The sequence below is a fragment of the Limanda limanda genome, chromosome 16 (assembly GCF_963576545.1).
Source record: "Limanda limanda chromosome 16, fLimLim1.1, whole genome shotgun sequence".
NCBI lineage: Eukaryota > Metazoa > Chordata > Actinopteri > Pleuronectiformes > Pleuronectidae > Limanda > Limanda limanda.
This window is the reverse complement of record NC_083651.1, coordinates 16,748,537-16,761,322: the sequence shown is the minus strand read 5'-3', so window position 1 is coordinate 16,761,322 and position 12,786 is coordinate 16,748,537. Positions and strand designations below refer to the sequence as shown.

General features: G+C 40.0%; 1 protein-coding gene across 4 annotated transcripts in view; it reads left to right on the top strand.

Moving 5' to 3' along the window:
• ubr3 (ubiquitin protein ligase E3 component n-recognin 3) overlaps nt 1-12,786 on the top strand; it is a 38,535-nt gene that overhangs the window by 6,940 nt on the left and 18,809 nt on the right. For all 4 annotated transcript variants that reach the window (XM_061088130.1, XM_061088128.1, XM_061088129.1 and 1 more), the window contains exons 17-27: nt 148-233; nt 329-470; nt 1,335-1,431; nt 2,741-2,882; nt 3,645-3,749; nt 3,841-4,011; nt 6,111-6,556; nt 8,109-8,197; nt 11,047-11,196; nt 11,995-12,128; nt 12,479-12,589. In XM_061088130.1, coding sequence (XP_060944113.1) covers nt 148-233; nt 329-470; nt 1,335-1,431; nt 2,741-2,882; nt 3,645-3,749; nt 3,841-4,011; nt 6,111-6,556; nt 8,109-8,197; nt 11,047-11,196; nt 11,995-12,128; nt 12,479-12,589 — 1,673 coding nt within the window. The remainder of the gene's footprint in view (nt 1-147; nt 234-328; nt 471-1,334; nt 1,432-2,740; nt 2,883-3,644; nt 3,750-3,840; nt 4,012-6,110; nt 6,557-8,108; nt 8,198-11,046; nt 11,197-11,994; nt 12,129-12,478; nt 12,590-12,786) is intronic.

The window sequence follows — 12,786 nt, the reverse complement described above, 5'->3', positions numbered from 1 at the left end:
ACGGGCAGTGCGATATTTATCCTTGTCAAGGAAACTTTCACTTTCATCTCATGGCTTATTTGGAGACATTGAAAAATTATGAATCTTTGATTTTAAAGTGGGGCTGTACTTTGTGAGTTATTCACTCTCACTCATTCTCACCAACAGGGATGACGGACGATGAGATCCTTCGATCTGAGATGGTCTCACAGCTGTGTATGAATGACCGCACACACAGTGCACTCTTGGATCTTGTATCCTCCAGTATTTAAGAGATGTATAACTTGGCTTAGAGATATTTTCAGTTTTCCCCAGAAAATGTTTTTTCTCCTTAAGAGTGTTTTCTTAGATTCCTGAGAATCCCAACCCAAAGAGTGGCATTGTACCAGGGAGTTGTAGTTTTGAGGAGATGCTCTCTTCTGTGGCCGACTTCAAAGCACCAGTGTTTGAGCCCGGAGGCTCGATGCAGCAGGGCATGTACACACCTAAAGGTAGGATGAGTTAAATACTCAACATTCGAATAAGTACCCTGTCATTTGAAATAACTGAATACTTGGAAAGCCTGTAATTCAAAGTGCCTAAAAGCGACACCATAGCACTGTTGCCTGTCCGGCTTATTTTAATATCAAGTTTGGCACAATGTTGCACAGACTCAAAGTTCCCTGCCACTCAGGCAAAACAAACTGAATTCGATACCTGCAGGACCTCCAGTGAAGAGGTAGATGTTTCTATGTGCCATCCTCCACTGAGCAAGTCTAATTATAACAGTAAGAAAGCTATGCGAAGGGAATTGGGCGTTTCAGATTAAGAGAAAATGGACAAAATAGATTCAAAAAAGTACAGCATGTAATATTAAGAGAATCAGTCGGCTGTTTCTTTTAATAATGAAAAACCTATTATCAATAATGCTTTTATTACTACCCTATTGTGAAGAACTCAATACTGCAGTCCAACAAATGTTTTTATTTTTGCACAAGTTAAATATTGTGGGTATGCAAAAGTTTAAATTGCTCTACAGTAAGAAGAGCAATGTCAATATGTATATACTGGCACATACAATAATGTTTTTTAATAAATCAGATCAGATGATCCTGAGTACATAACTAATTTGCTTTAATACACTACGTTTTATACTATTTTTATACTATTATTGTTTTTTGATCTATAACACTGTAATTTGTCTCCTTATCTGTGAGCTATGTTACTATTTGAATCACTGGGTGACTTCATTCCCCTGTCCACTTGGGGTCAGGCTTGCACCACTCACAAAGAGAAGGTGAAAATGGTGAGAAAGTGAATCATTGTCGCTTTGCAGCACAGTTAACAAATCATTTCTCTCTCCTTTGATCAATAAGCCGAGGTGTGGGAAAAGGAGTTTGACCCCATCATGGTCGTCCTCAGAACAGTCTACCGGCGCGACGTCCAGTCAGCGATGGACAGATACTCAGCATTGTAAGTTAACACTGATGCCTTAATTTCCCCTCAGTAAATGCCTTGGTTGCAGCAGTGATTTTCATTTAAGAATGTCATAGCAGAAGGCCCTTTTTATCTGTATCCAGCTTGACAATACTCTGTTCTTTAGTGGGAGTATTAATGTTCAGTCATCCCCGACAAAGCCAACCTGCATCATGATCTGTTCAGTGTCACAGGGTCCCCTCTCTCACCTGCTCATGAAGGGACATGATAAGAAAGGTCAGGTCTGCTCGGTGCCAGAGCTGCTTCCAATTAGATAGCTGTCGAGAAAAATCAATTTATTATTTCAGGCTAAATTGTATTAGAATCGAGGAAATCTTTCTTCTTTGATTGCACTTGAGACGTCTCGGTGAAGGTGGTGAAGGAAATTGTTTTAGACTTAATTTTCTAAAAGGTTACTGGAGTGTGTGGGGGATGCTAAGTATACCATAGCGTCCTTCAGGGTTTGAAATCGTACTTGGGCTTGTGACCTTTTTCACAATGGGATTTTAGTAGAGCCCGGACAATAATACTTTCCGACATGAACCTTTCACAGTCATATCGGTATCATTGTTTGTTTGCTGTTATACAACAAGACGAAAACTTACATTTTACAGAATGAAAACTGTAGAAAAGATGTACATTTCCTCATAATATATTATGTATATATTTGGTTGTGTTTATGTTTTATGTTAGTTATAATAAGGTTGATAGTTAAACCGAAGAATATCAAGCATCTGTTACATTTCTTTGTTATAACGACAATTTGGGAGTCGTTTATTTTTTTAAATATCTATATAAACCTGTGTTGGAATATTTTATCTCCCTAATGATGGTGGCATTAGCATTAGCCCTCCAAAAAGTTTGGTATAAGTTTAATTCAAAGTCTGGATAGATCAGCCATGTAGTGAACTGTATGTCCTTAATGTAGTACACCCTTTTCTCTGCCACTCTTTTCTTTTCCAAACCAAATGGAATGGAGCCATATTTCTCCTTGAAGCATATTGAAGCTGCCACTTCCACCTTCAGTCTGATACCAGCCTCATGTTGCTCATTCACGCTGTTTGGTTATGATGGATTGCCTGTCAAGCTGGCCTTGGTTTTATATAACAATGATCCCAATATCACTAATCGCGTGCGTGACCGTGATGCCCATTGGCTGTGCTGTTGAATAGACTGAAATCTTTTGTACAGTGAATTATTCTATAACAGTGTCACCTCATCAAAGTGTGGAAATTCAAACTTCTGTTGCGTGTACTCCGATTGTTCTGCTGATATATTTGTTCTTGTCGATGATGACTTCTCCTAGTTTGAAACAGTCTGGGATTCACACTGGCAACCCTTGGCCGCCTTACAAGGAGAGGACTCCTCTGCACCCGTGCTACAAAGGCCTCATCAAGCTGTTGCACTGCAAGACACTGCACATTGTGATATTCACTCTGCTTTACAAGGTGAGCCTCAAAGACCATTCATGTGATAATACAGTGCTGCCCTTGCATCTCAATTTACTCCTTGAACTTAATCAGAAGTGACTCTGTTTGCCATGTTTAATTGGTGCACAAGTAAAATGACTTGGCAAATAATTGTTGCTGACGCGTTACAAGAATTTGCTTGAAATCACGATAAGACACAGAAGGTGCAGCACTAAATGAACAGACTGTGTAGATGAGGCATAATGCAGGAACAAAAGGACCAGTGCATTATGGAGTGTGCATCAACTGGAAGAGCATTGGCATAGTCAGTATCAATAATAAGACATATTCTGATACTGATACCAGCATCCTCTTTACCTGGAAATCACTTCCTCACTGCTCCAAAACAGCAGTTGCACACTACTGCCACTGGCAAGTACTGTTTTTAGAGCGGCTTAAGAAGAAGTCAATCCCAGTAGTGTAGCGTTACCCAGAGCTAGCTAAAATTTTAGCAGGTTGGCAGTATTTCAAGCTGTTAGGTCCCACAAGCCAAACAGCAACATGTTCCTTAAGCAAGACTGTGCCTAAGGGTGGCACCACTGTTGTAATTGTCAACACAATGATTTTGCAAAGTCTTGTTATCCGGAAGGGGAAAATGGTATTTAACATCTCTATGAATATCATATTGTTTGGGGATCATGTTTTTACCGCTACCATTCCAGGTCTAAGTCCAAGCAAAAATGTTGATGCACTTGCAGAGACATTTTCCTCAGGTTAAAGTAATGATTTAATATGTTATAGATATGGATGGATCATCCGAACATGTCGGAGCATGTGCTGTGCATGGTCCTGTACCTGATCGAGCTGGGCTTGGACAACCAAGTTCAAGACAACAAGGACAATGAGGTGAGATACAAGACCTGTGAGTAGCAGTCTTCTCACTGTGTAGACTCCCAAACCAGCATCCTTTTGAACAATGTGTATCTTATACCTTAAGGAGCCTTGCATTGAGGAGCACTGCCATGACAGCTGGTTCCCAGGCACCAACCTCCTCTCCAACCTGCACCATGTCATCAACTTTGTGAGGGTTCGGGTCCCTGAAACGGCCCCAGAAGTGAAGAGAGAGGCCCCTCCCAGCACCAGCACTGAAGCTTCCTCTTATGGCCAGGTGAGAGTTCTGCTAAAGGCTCAGCTGAGTTATAGTGCCATTAATGACACTGCAATGCTGCTATAATAAAAACATCTGGAAGTGAGACTTCTAGTGAGTCTAGCTCTCAGTTTGTTATTCACTGTGTTCCACCTGGCTGCACAGAATGTAGAATATCTCTCCTGTCTGTATACAAGAGTGCCGTCAATTGTTTTGAGGGCACTATGTCCTCGTTAATGTTTAAGGTATGAAAGGATTTCCCTCAAATAGGTCCACATGTACAAGTTTCCTTTGCTCCTGCTCAAAACAGTTTGTCCGCATCCAGCTATGCTCATATTGTGCAACTGACTCTCAGGCTGTTCCAGTCCACTTCCACAACCTCTGCTGTCAGAAATGTCTGCCCTCGCTCCGGGGCCTCATGTGAAACTACATGAGCAAAATTCCTTTATATTTATTGGTGAAATATTGAGGTTCTGTTTCAGTCGTATTTACTGTGCTGCATATCAGATAATTTCAATTAAGTTATACCTTTATTTTAACTCAGAAATACATTGAGGTAGTGTGAATTCATTTACCAAGAAAACCCAAATATGAAACTCAAGTAACAGCAAAGGAAAAACCCTCGGAATATTGATCAAATCTATTGTGATGAAATTTTGACTAAGAATATTGGTTTAGCTCGACCAGATTGACTGAAATGTTTATTATAACAAGTAACAAAACTTGAATAAAATGTCCAGATTTGATTTTTTTGTGAATTAAAAAAATTCTGGTAGGTTATAATGTTTCTCTCTCTTTTGGGACTTTGTGCTAAATTAACATAACTGGCTTAATAATAATGGTTAAGGCCTGATGAGTGTTGCCCTCACCATGAAGTTAGGTAAGCGTATTTCCAGAAATGTTGAACTACAGCTTTAAATAATTCAGAAACATAACAAGTACCGAATGAAGTGGCTTTTATCTTGGAATGCAGGGACTGAACGTGTGAAGTACTTGATTCATTATCACAAAATCATATATTAGTAATTAACTGACTTTACAGGTCTTGCTGACAGTTTCAATGTTTGGTGACTTGGAAGATTCTTTTTGAGATTCTTTTTTTCCCCACATTTTCTTTCAGCTGAGCCCTGGCATGTGCATGCTTCATTTACCAGGTTACATTGATGGTTTGGTGCTCATGGTGTGTTCATCTGTAACAACATCATCATCATCATCATCATCATCATCACTGTTGTTCACTTTGCTGTACTTGCTCCACAGAACTCCAGTCGTCTTTCAGGGAATTGGAGAGAGGTAGCTGTCTTTTTCTAAACAAGGCTGATTGCTCCGATGCCACCAGCAGCTGCATTTGTCCATGTGATCTTTTACTCTCAAAGATTTCCAGTGCACGAGTTTGTTTTGTGCCTTTCAAAGGAGGTCTGCCTTGGTGTGTTATGGCGTGTGTATAATGCCGTGCTTCAGCAGTTTCCCTCCCTCTTGACTGCTGAAACTAATTATGTGTGTAATGCAGGTTTGGGTAAACGCTTTTTAACCGCATGTCAGTATGATTGATGTCGCCTTGACTGGGGTATATGATTTATGTTTATTTAACGGTGCAGCTCAGGCCCTTTTTGTCAGGTCAGGGCAATCCTTCAGACGGCTTGTGAGCTTTTACATGGGGAAGATCAGAATTTTCTCCGGAATATGGTTGTTTTGAGCACTATCGGCAAAGGTATTCGTGAGACGTCAGCTGAAATTTTAAAAAGGACATCTAATCTGACATTTATATATATTGTCCCGGTCAGACTATGGTAATGAAGCACCTGTTCAATCCATCAAAGCCAATCAGACCATTACTGACATAATTGTAGGAGAGGGTGTTTGTGTTTGAAGACAAGTCAACCATCAAGTTTTTCTTGTCTTTCTTCTCACATATTGTGTTGATGCAGTGGCGGCTTGATACTTGATGTGTATCAAGTGATGTAAATGAGTTTGTGTCTGTGTGTGACAGTATTTGTACAACATTCACAGTGGGTTTCTGTATCTTAAATCATGGAACATCACATTAACATTGCCCATGTCAAAAACAAATGTGAAAAAAGCGGTGTTGTGTAATGCATGTCTGTTCAATGTTCTCCTAGAACCTGCGGGAAGCTCAGGTCTTCAGCCTCGTGGCGGAGCGCAGGAGGAAGTTCCAGGAGATAATCAACCGCAGCAACACCGAGGCCACCCAGGTTGTCAGGCCCAAGAGCTCCTCAACCCGCTGGGTCCCGCCAGGCACACCTCCCCAGCTGGTGACGGAGATCCTGGAGATCCGAGAGAGCATGCTGTCCCTCCTCATCAAGCTCCACCAGAAACTGTCGTCCAGGCCGAACTCCCTGTCGCCGACCTGGCTGGAGGATATGGACACGAGCCGTCACGCTCACGGAGACGGCATAACGGCCATTGAGCGTATCCTCACCAAGGCAGCCTCGCGCAGCTGCCAAATCAAGCGTAGCATCCTGGACATTTGTGGAAAAGTGTGTCCTCCAGTGCCACCAAAGAAGAACAGTCCATCTGACAAGAAAACCATGGATAAAGATGAGAGGTATTGTAATCTGCAAGTGCTTTTGTACAGCTCCATTTTGCATTTAACATTCCTCTGTAGAAGACATAATCTATCAAATTGTTTTCAAGAAGTGCTTTACAGTATATTTGCTTCAAGTCATGTGTTCAAGGACAATGAATGTGTATCCTGTCACTATTCCCTCTATATATCCACTGCCAGGAAGAGGTTTATGTCAAAGAGAATGCAAATCAAAACAGTGATAATTAATCATGGTTCTCGGCAGCCTGTCACATTTTATCTTTTCAACAGCTGCCCTAGGCACTGGATGGGCAGAGTGTCGGGATGCCAATATTCTGTATGTCACCATTAGTATGTGTGCCATAGACAAAGCCTCTTTGTCTAATTCCTAAGGTTGTAATCAATTTCTGAAGATATCAATTCTCTACTCACCTTCTTTATGGAAAGACAATATCCTCATGCACTCACATGGTTCATCATTAAGCCCGTAAACTTAGCAAAAATCAAATAAAACTCGGTGGGTTTTGGCTTTTCACCAGTCCGCGTCTCCCTTTCCCCCCCTCTAACGATGATTGAATGGGCTATAACCTTGTGATAATGGCCTGCTTTTGGGGTTGGTTTCACCCCACAGACAAAGGTAAAGGTAGAATCGAGTCCCACTCAGTGGAACTAGTGCCAGTTTCCATGGCAACAGTCAGGCAGCAGTGCGCTGTGGGCAGCGAGGAGTGAGGAGCTGCTGCCCATTCCTCAGGCTGGTTGTCGACACCCCTGAAGCCATCAGTGGAAAATTATTGAGCTGCAACGCTCCTGTCAGTATTTGTTTATGTGCTCTTATTAGGAACTTAATTTACAGTCAGCTCTCACCCCGTACGTCTTCGGAGTGGAGCTCAACCCTCCATTTTAGACCTCTTTTACACCAAAATTGAACAGGTCTATGCAGGTTTTCGAAATGCGGGTAAATCCACTAATAATAAAAAATAAAATCGAGTTCGACGTCATGAACGAGCCAAACACCGAGCCACTCTCTTTCACTTCGCTGTCATACCAAATTAGTGCGTTCACCCGAGTGTCACATTTCATCCCTGCCGATCAGACCCGAGTAAAACCCATGTCTACTGCCGAGTCATTCTGGAGTGGATGCTTTTTGTATCCATTCCCATTGCAGACAAAATTTGGATGTTAGTTGGTGTTTTTGACCAGTGGAAAGGGGCTTAGTTTAACAATCAACCTTTTGATGTGTCTCGTTAATGTACCTACAATCCAATCTAAATTGGGTGAATGTGCATTTAGTCACTATGGTCTTATTCTGCGGAACAACCTTTCTAATGCAACTGTATCTTCTTTTAAAACATTTCTTCGCTTTCAAGCTTGAAAGTGTGTGTGAGAGTGTGAATGCAGTAGTTTCATATATGTCCTGTATTGGTGTCTCTTAGGTTATTTGGTTGGTGTGGAGCATCTATATGTATTTTCTATTTAATGTTTTCACTGTTTTACTGTACAGCACACTGAGTCTCTCAAAAAGTCATAATTCTGCAGATTCATCAATTAATATTTTGCTTGTTCTTTCTTTCAGACGCCAGAGGGCCAGAGAGAGACAGCAGAAACTGCTCGCTGAATTTGCTTCCAGGCAGAAGAGTTTCATGGAAACAGCCATGGATGTTGGTAAGAAAAGGCTGATTTAATTCTGTTTGCAGAGATTTCGCCACCAATCACTTCAGGACGCTCTGTATATGCAAAAAGCAGCAGCACTGCGGCTTGTTTGCTGTAGTTGTTAATCAAAGTGCAAAGTTCAGTCTACAATAACCAACTGAGGCAAGTGATGAATGGTGACAGTATTATGTACGGTGAATGAGGTACTGACTCCCCTCCGTAAACACATGCATAAGGTTAGATGTGTGGTGGAGCTGCTTAACAAGTGCAAATACAGTTCCCTTTTCTTTCTAATATAGGGCTCTTGAAAGTATGAGGAGTATTTGGATGGTGTGAATGCAATTTTTTTATTTTTATATTTTCAGGAATCTTTTTTTTTGTTAAATTTGCTTTCACCAAGGACGTTATGATTTCACCCTTGTTAATTTGGTAGTTGGTTAGTTTGTATGTTTGTTTGTAAGAAAGATTACACAAAAGAAACTGAACTGATTCCCTCAAAACTTTCATGGATTTTGAGCCCAAAAAAAATCAGGAACATAAAGGTAACTAATTTCCATCATTGTGCGAAATTTGATTTAGCCTGAGTGAATTTAAGCGGACTTTTGGGCCTTGGATGTGCTAAACGCTCTACTGACAGCAACATTTTCTGAAATGTCTTCTATTAACAATATATCTCTTTTTTATATAAACAACAATAACATTAATATAAAAACAAAACATATGAAAAGACGTTATTTACACAGAGCTCTGTTGTGGAAATTCATATTCTCAAAAAAATTGATTAGACACTGATGTGTCCTCTGTACGGATACTACAACCACTCTGATAAATCGTGCTTATCAAACTTGTTTTGTTCTGACATACGTGTACAGCCTTTTAATAAAGCACACACATTACTTTTTTTTTTTGAAGGACATCCTGCTTCTGTAGACCTTTTAAAGAAAGTGACCGCTGGCTGAAATGCACCTATCATTGCTTTTCCTTTTTACATTGGAACAAGGTGACAGTGGTCTGAGTACGTGGCTGTGGGCCTGTTAGGAGAAAGTGAGAGGAGAGTGCTCCTGTGGGAGTGTGGGTGGCTGCTGGCTGAGGGCACACAGGATCAAAGCACTAATAGTGGGCTGGACTCCCAGGACCCACTCTGACACAGCATTGTTAGTGAGTGAATAATAGCTGCTGTGATCGGATGGACCACTGTGGCAGGACTGTGTTCTGACCTCTTACTGCACACTTCCTCCTGTGCAGTAACTTTAGTTTGCTTTGCCTCAAGCTAATTTCGGCGTAAGGATCCCTTGTACTGAAGTAAAATTTAAATGGAATTGAAAGATGATGATATAAATCCAATTATATGAATGTACTGTAGAATGCTTGCAAATATCTTTTGAATTTGCCTGCAGGATTTAGCATTTGTTTTTGTTTCAGGAGGGAAATACATTTAAGGCATCTCTCCTCCAACCTGCCCTTCGTGATAGGTTTTAAAGAGGTTCTATGCAGCTGGAATTGCTCTTTGTTCTTGAAGATGTCTTTAAATTTTACAGAATATACCAAAGTCACTTAAAGACCATGACGTTCGGTTTTCTGCAGAAGGAACTTCTGTTTTTATCTTAACATATTCAGTTTTCCCACCTGGACATTGGTGTTGCTACTGGAAAAGATAAAGATTAGATGAAGGACTTGATCTCAGAGTGGTAATTTGATGTTATTATATTAATAAAGAGACATTCATATTAAAATTGATTGTAAAGCAATCTGAAGTAAACACACTAAAACAGTCATTAATCAATCAATCATTTATATATATATTTTTTTGCCTAAGTTCTGAGATATGTCTCTGTTACTTGAGTTAATCCACAGGCCTTCATTGTGAGGTTTGCATTGTAACTTCGGTCTATGAAAGAAATAATCCTTTGTGCCGTAGAGTATTGGATGAGATTCTTAACAGAGATTAGTGGGATCAATAATGTTGTGACCTTTTCCTTTCAGACCAATGACTGTTCATTCAGACTGTAATTGTAGTCTAGATGTGTTTAGTAGTGTTGTTCATTATCATTGGCATAAAAGCTTCTCTCAAAGAACGACTTACCATTAAAAAACGTATCTGCTACGTGAATACAAAACTTAAAAGAGGAATCACAAATGTATGCTGTTGGAAGCATAAAGCTGTAGCACACCAGTGCTACAGACACTCAGTGTGTGTCCTTGTCATTTTACCTTGTGTGTGCGTGCGTGCGCATGTGTCTGAGTACTGGGATGGCCGGGGGCTAAAGTTGTAGCGTTGACATCTAATGCAAACAGCATTCATTTCCCCAGGAACACAGTGACCTCTCCTGAGAACATATTATTCCAAAAAGCAATAAATCAATTTCCGACACAGCTTGACATTTCTACACAATACATGCTGCAAAAATGTAACACAGTTCTTAACATTTAAAACTAATTTCATATCAGTAATTAATCTGTAGTGTTGTTGCAGTCACGCAAATAGTAGCAACATAGTGCATTCATTTATGTTCTCAGTATTGCCATGTAGACCGTACGTATATATATTGCATTGCCTAAATCCCATTTTGGCTGTCAGTCCCTATTCTTTGCCCATAACTGTTGTAAAGAAGCATACGTTTTGAATTCTTGAAGACACCATAAGCTCAACATCAGAAGTAGCTTCTTACGCTTTATTATTTTCAGTGTTTTCAGAGTAAGTTTTAGCGAATGAGGGCTTGGCCTGTTCCCTCTGTATCTGTCTTTCCCGAATGGAAACCTTTCAGAAACCATGTGTTTGTGTTTCATGGTATTCATAATTGTTCATGATCCCCATTGTGCCATATTTAGTCATATCTTTAAGGTTCTGCTCTTTTTGACAGAATCCCCTGAGACCGAGGCAGCCATGGATCTTGGAGCATCTGAAGTGATGGAGTCCGAGGTTCTTTATGACTGTGTCATCTGTGGCCAGAGTGGACCGTCCACTGAAGACCGTCCCACTGGCCTAGTAGTTCTCCTGCAGGCATCCTCAGGTACTACACTTCCCAGCTTCCTCCTCTTCCAATTTAACTGTCTTGATTTTCTTTCTACAATTTAAAAATACCTGACAAAAAGGATCCTGGTCGGGTCACATCAACAGGATAGGTCCTTGACAAACATCACCTTCTATCTCACCATTGACTGCCAGAAACATTTATTCCTATCACATTTGATCCACCATATTGTGAATCACATGTTAAATAGGCAGGTTAAGCTTTGTTTTAATTGGCTCATTTATCATTCATGTTGATCCCTGCTCACTTGTACATGGAGACTGCTCTTGTAAGAGGTAATTTCTTTCCCATTTTGGGGACAGGGAGGATCATTCACTGTCATCCAGATAAATGGTATTTTTGATTATTAATTACTCACCTTGTAAAACCGTTCAAAAGGCTCTGACCTCAATGTCAAAAAACAGCTCGTAAAAAAAAAACAGCAGGTCCATTATAGTTTACAATTACATTGTCCTTTCTAGTGACCTGAAACCATTGTCATTGAAAGCTGCACATGTTGTGATGTTGTTATTATTTCAGTGTGTTACAAAACCATGAACATCTCATTATGGTTGTCACAAAGTAATAGCAAACCCTATTGTCTTGAGCTGAAATGAGTAATTCATTAAGCAATTAGTCAATGAATGGAAAATAGATTGCCATTTATATAGATAATCCGTTTTTGATTAATTAATCACGCCAAAATGCCAGACTTTATTTTGGTTCAACTTCTGCATTGGGAAATACTTGTTTTGTTCTGATTTGCATCGTTGAAAAAAAAATATCATTGTCTTTCAGTGCTTGGGCATCGCTGCAAAAACCAAGAGGCTAAGAAGCTACCGACGAGCGATGAAGAGCACATCTATCCTGCAGACACGTGTGGAGTGGCTCATGATGTCAAGCTCACGCTAATGCAACGGTTCTTCAAAGATGTGGGTGTATTGCTCATAATAATGATAATAACAATACCTTTATACCAGAATATATGTTGTAAAATGCAGTATTTATTGTAAAGCACTATTTTACAATTCCTTATGCTGACCCCTCATCTATAATGATTACACTAATCCCTTGGATATAATCAAATACGGCACAGTTTATTTACTCATTTAGAAAATAAGCTGTCATTTAAATACCTCGTACAATACACCAGAATAACAAGCTTCTTTATTTTCACTTTGTAATATAGTTTTTAGTTTATTTGCTAATTCAGCGCCACGAAACATCCAGACCTGTATGCATTCTCTAATTGATGGCATTTCTTCTCCTTTGAATTCTCCAGAGTTCTTGTCTGCAGTCTGTGTCCATAGGTTGGGACGGAGGCGTCTACGTCCAGACCTGTGGACACACTTTGCACATAGATTGCCACAAGTCCTACATGGAGTCTTTGAGGGTAAGAAAAATCTTGGACCTTGTTATGTGATTAGTCGACAGACAATTCATACACACTTTTTTCAAGTTTTTAGTCAATGTTTCTTGCTCAAGTTGATTTCTTATCTCTTATATTATGAGAAATTGAGTAATGTAGATTTTTTTAAAGTTTTGATGAGACAGATACTACAGTTTTAAGCTCTGGTGAACTGTCGATAA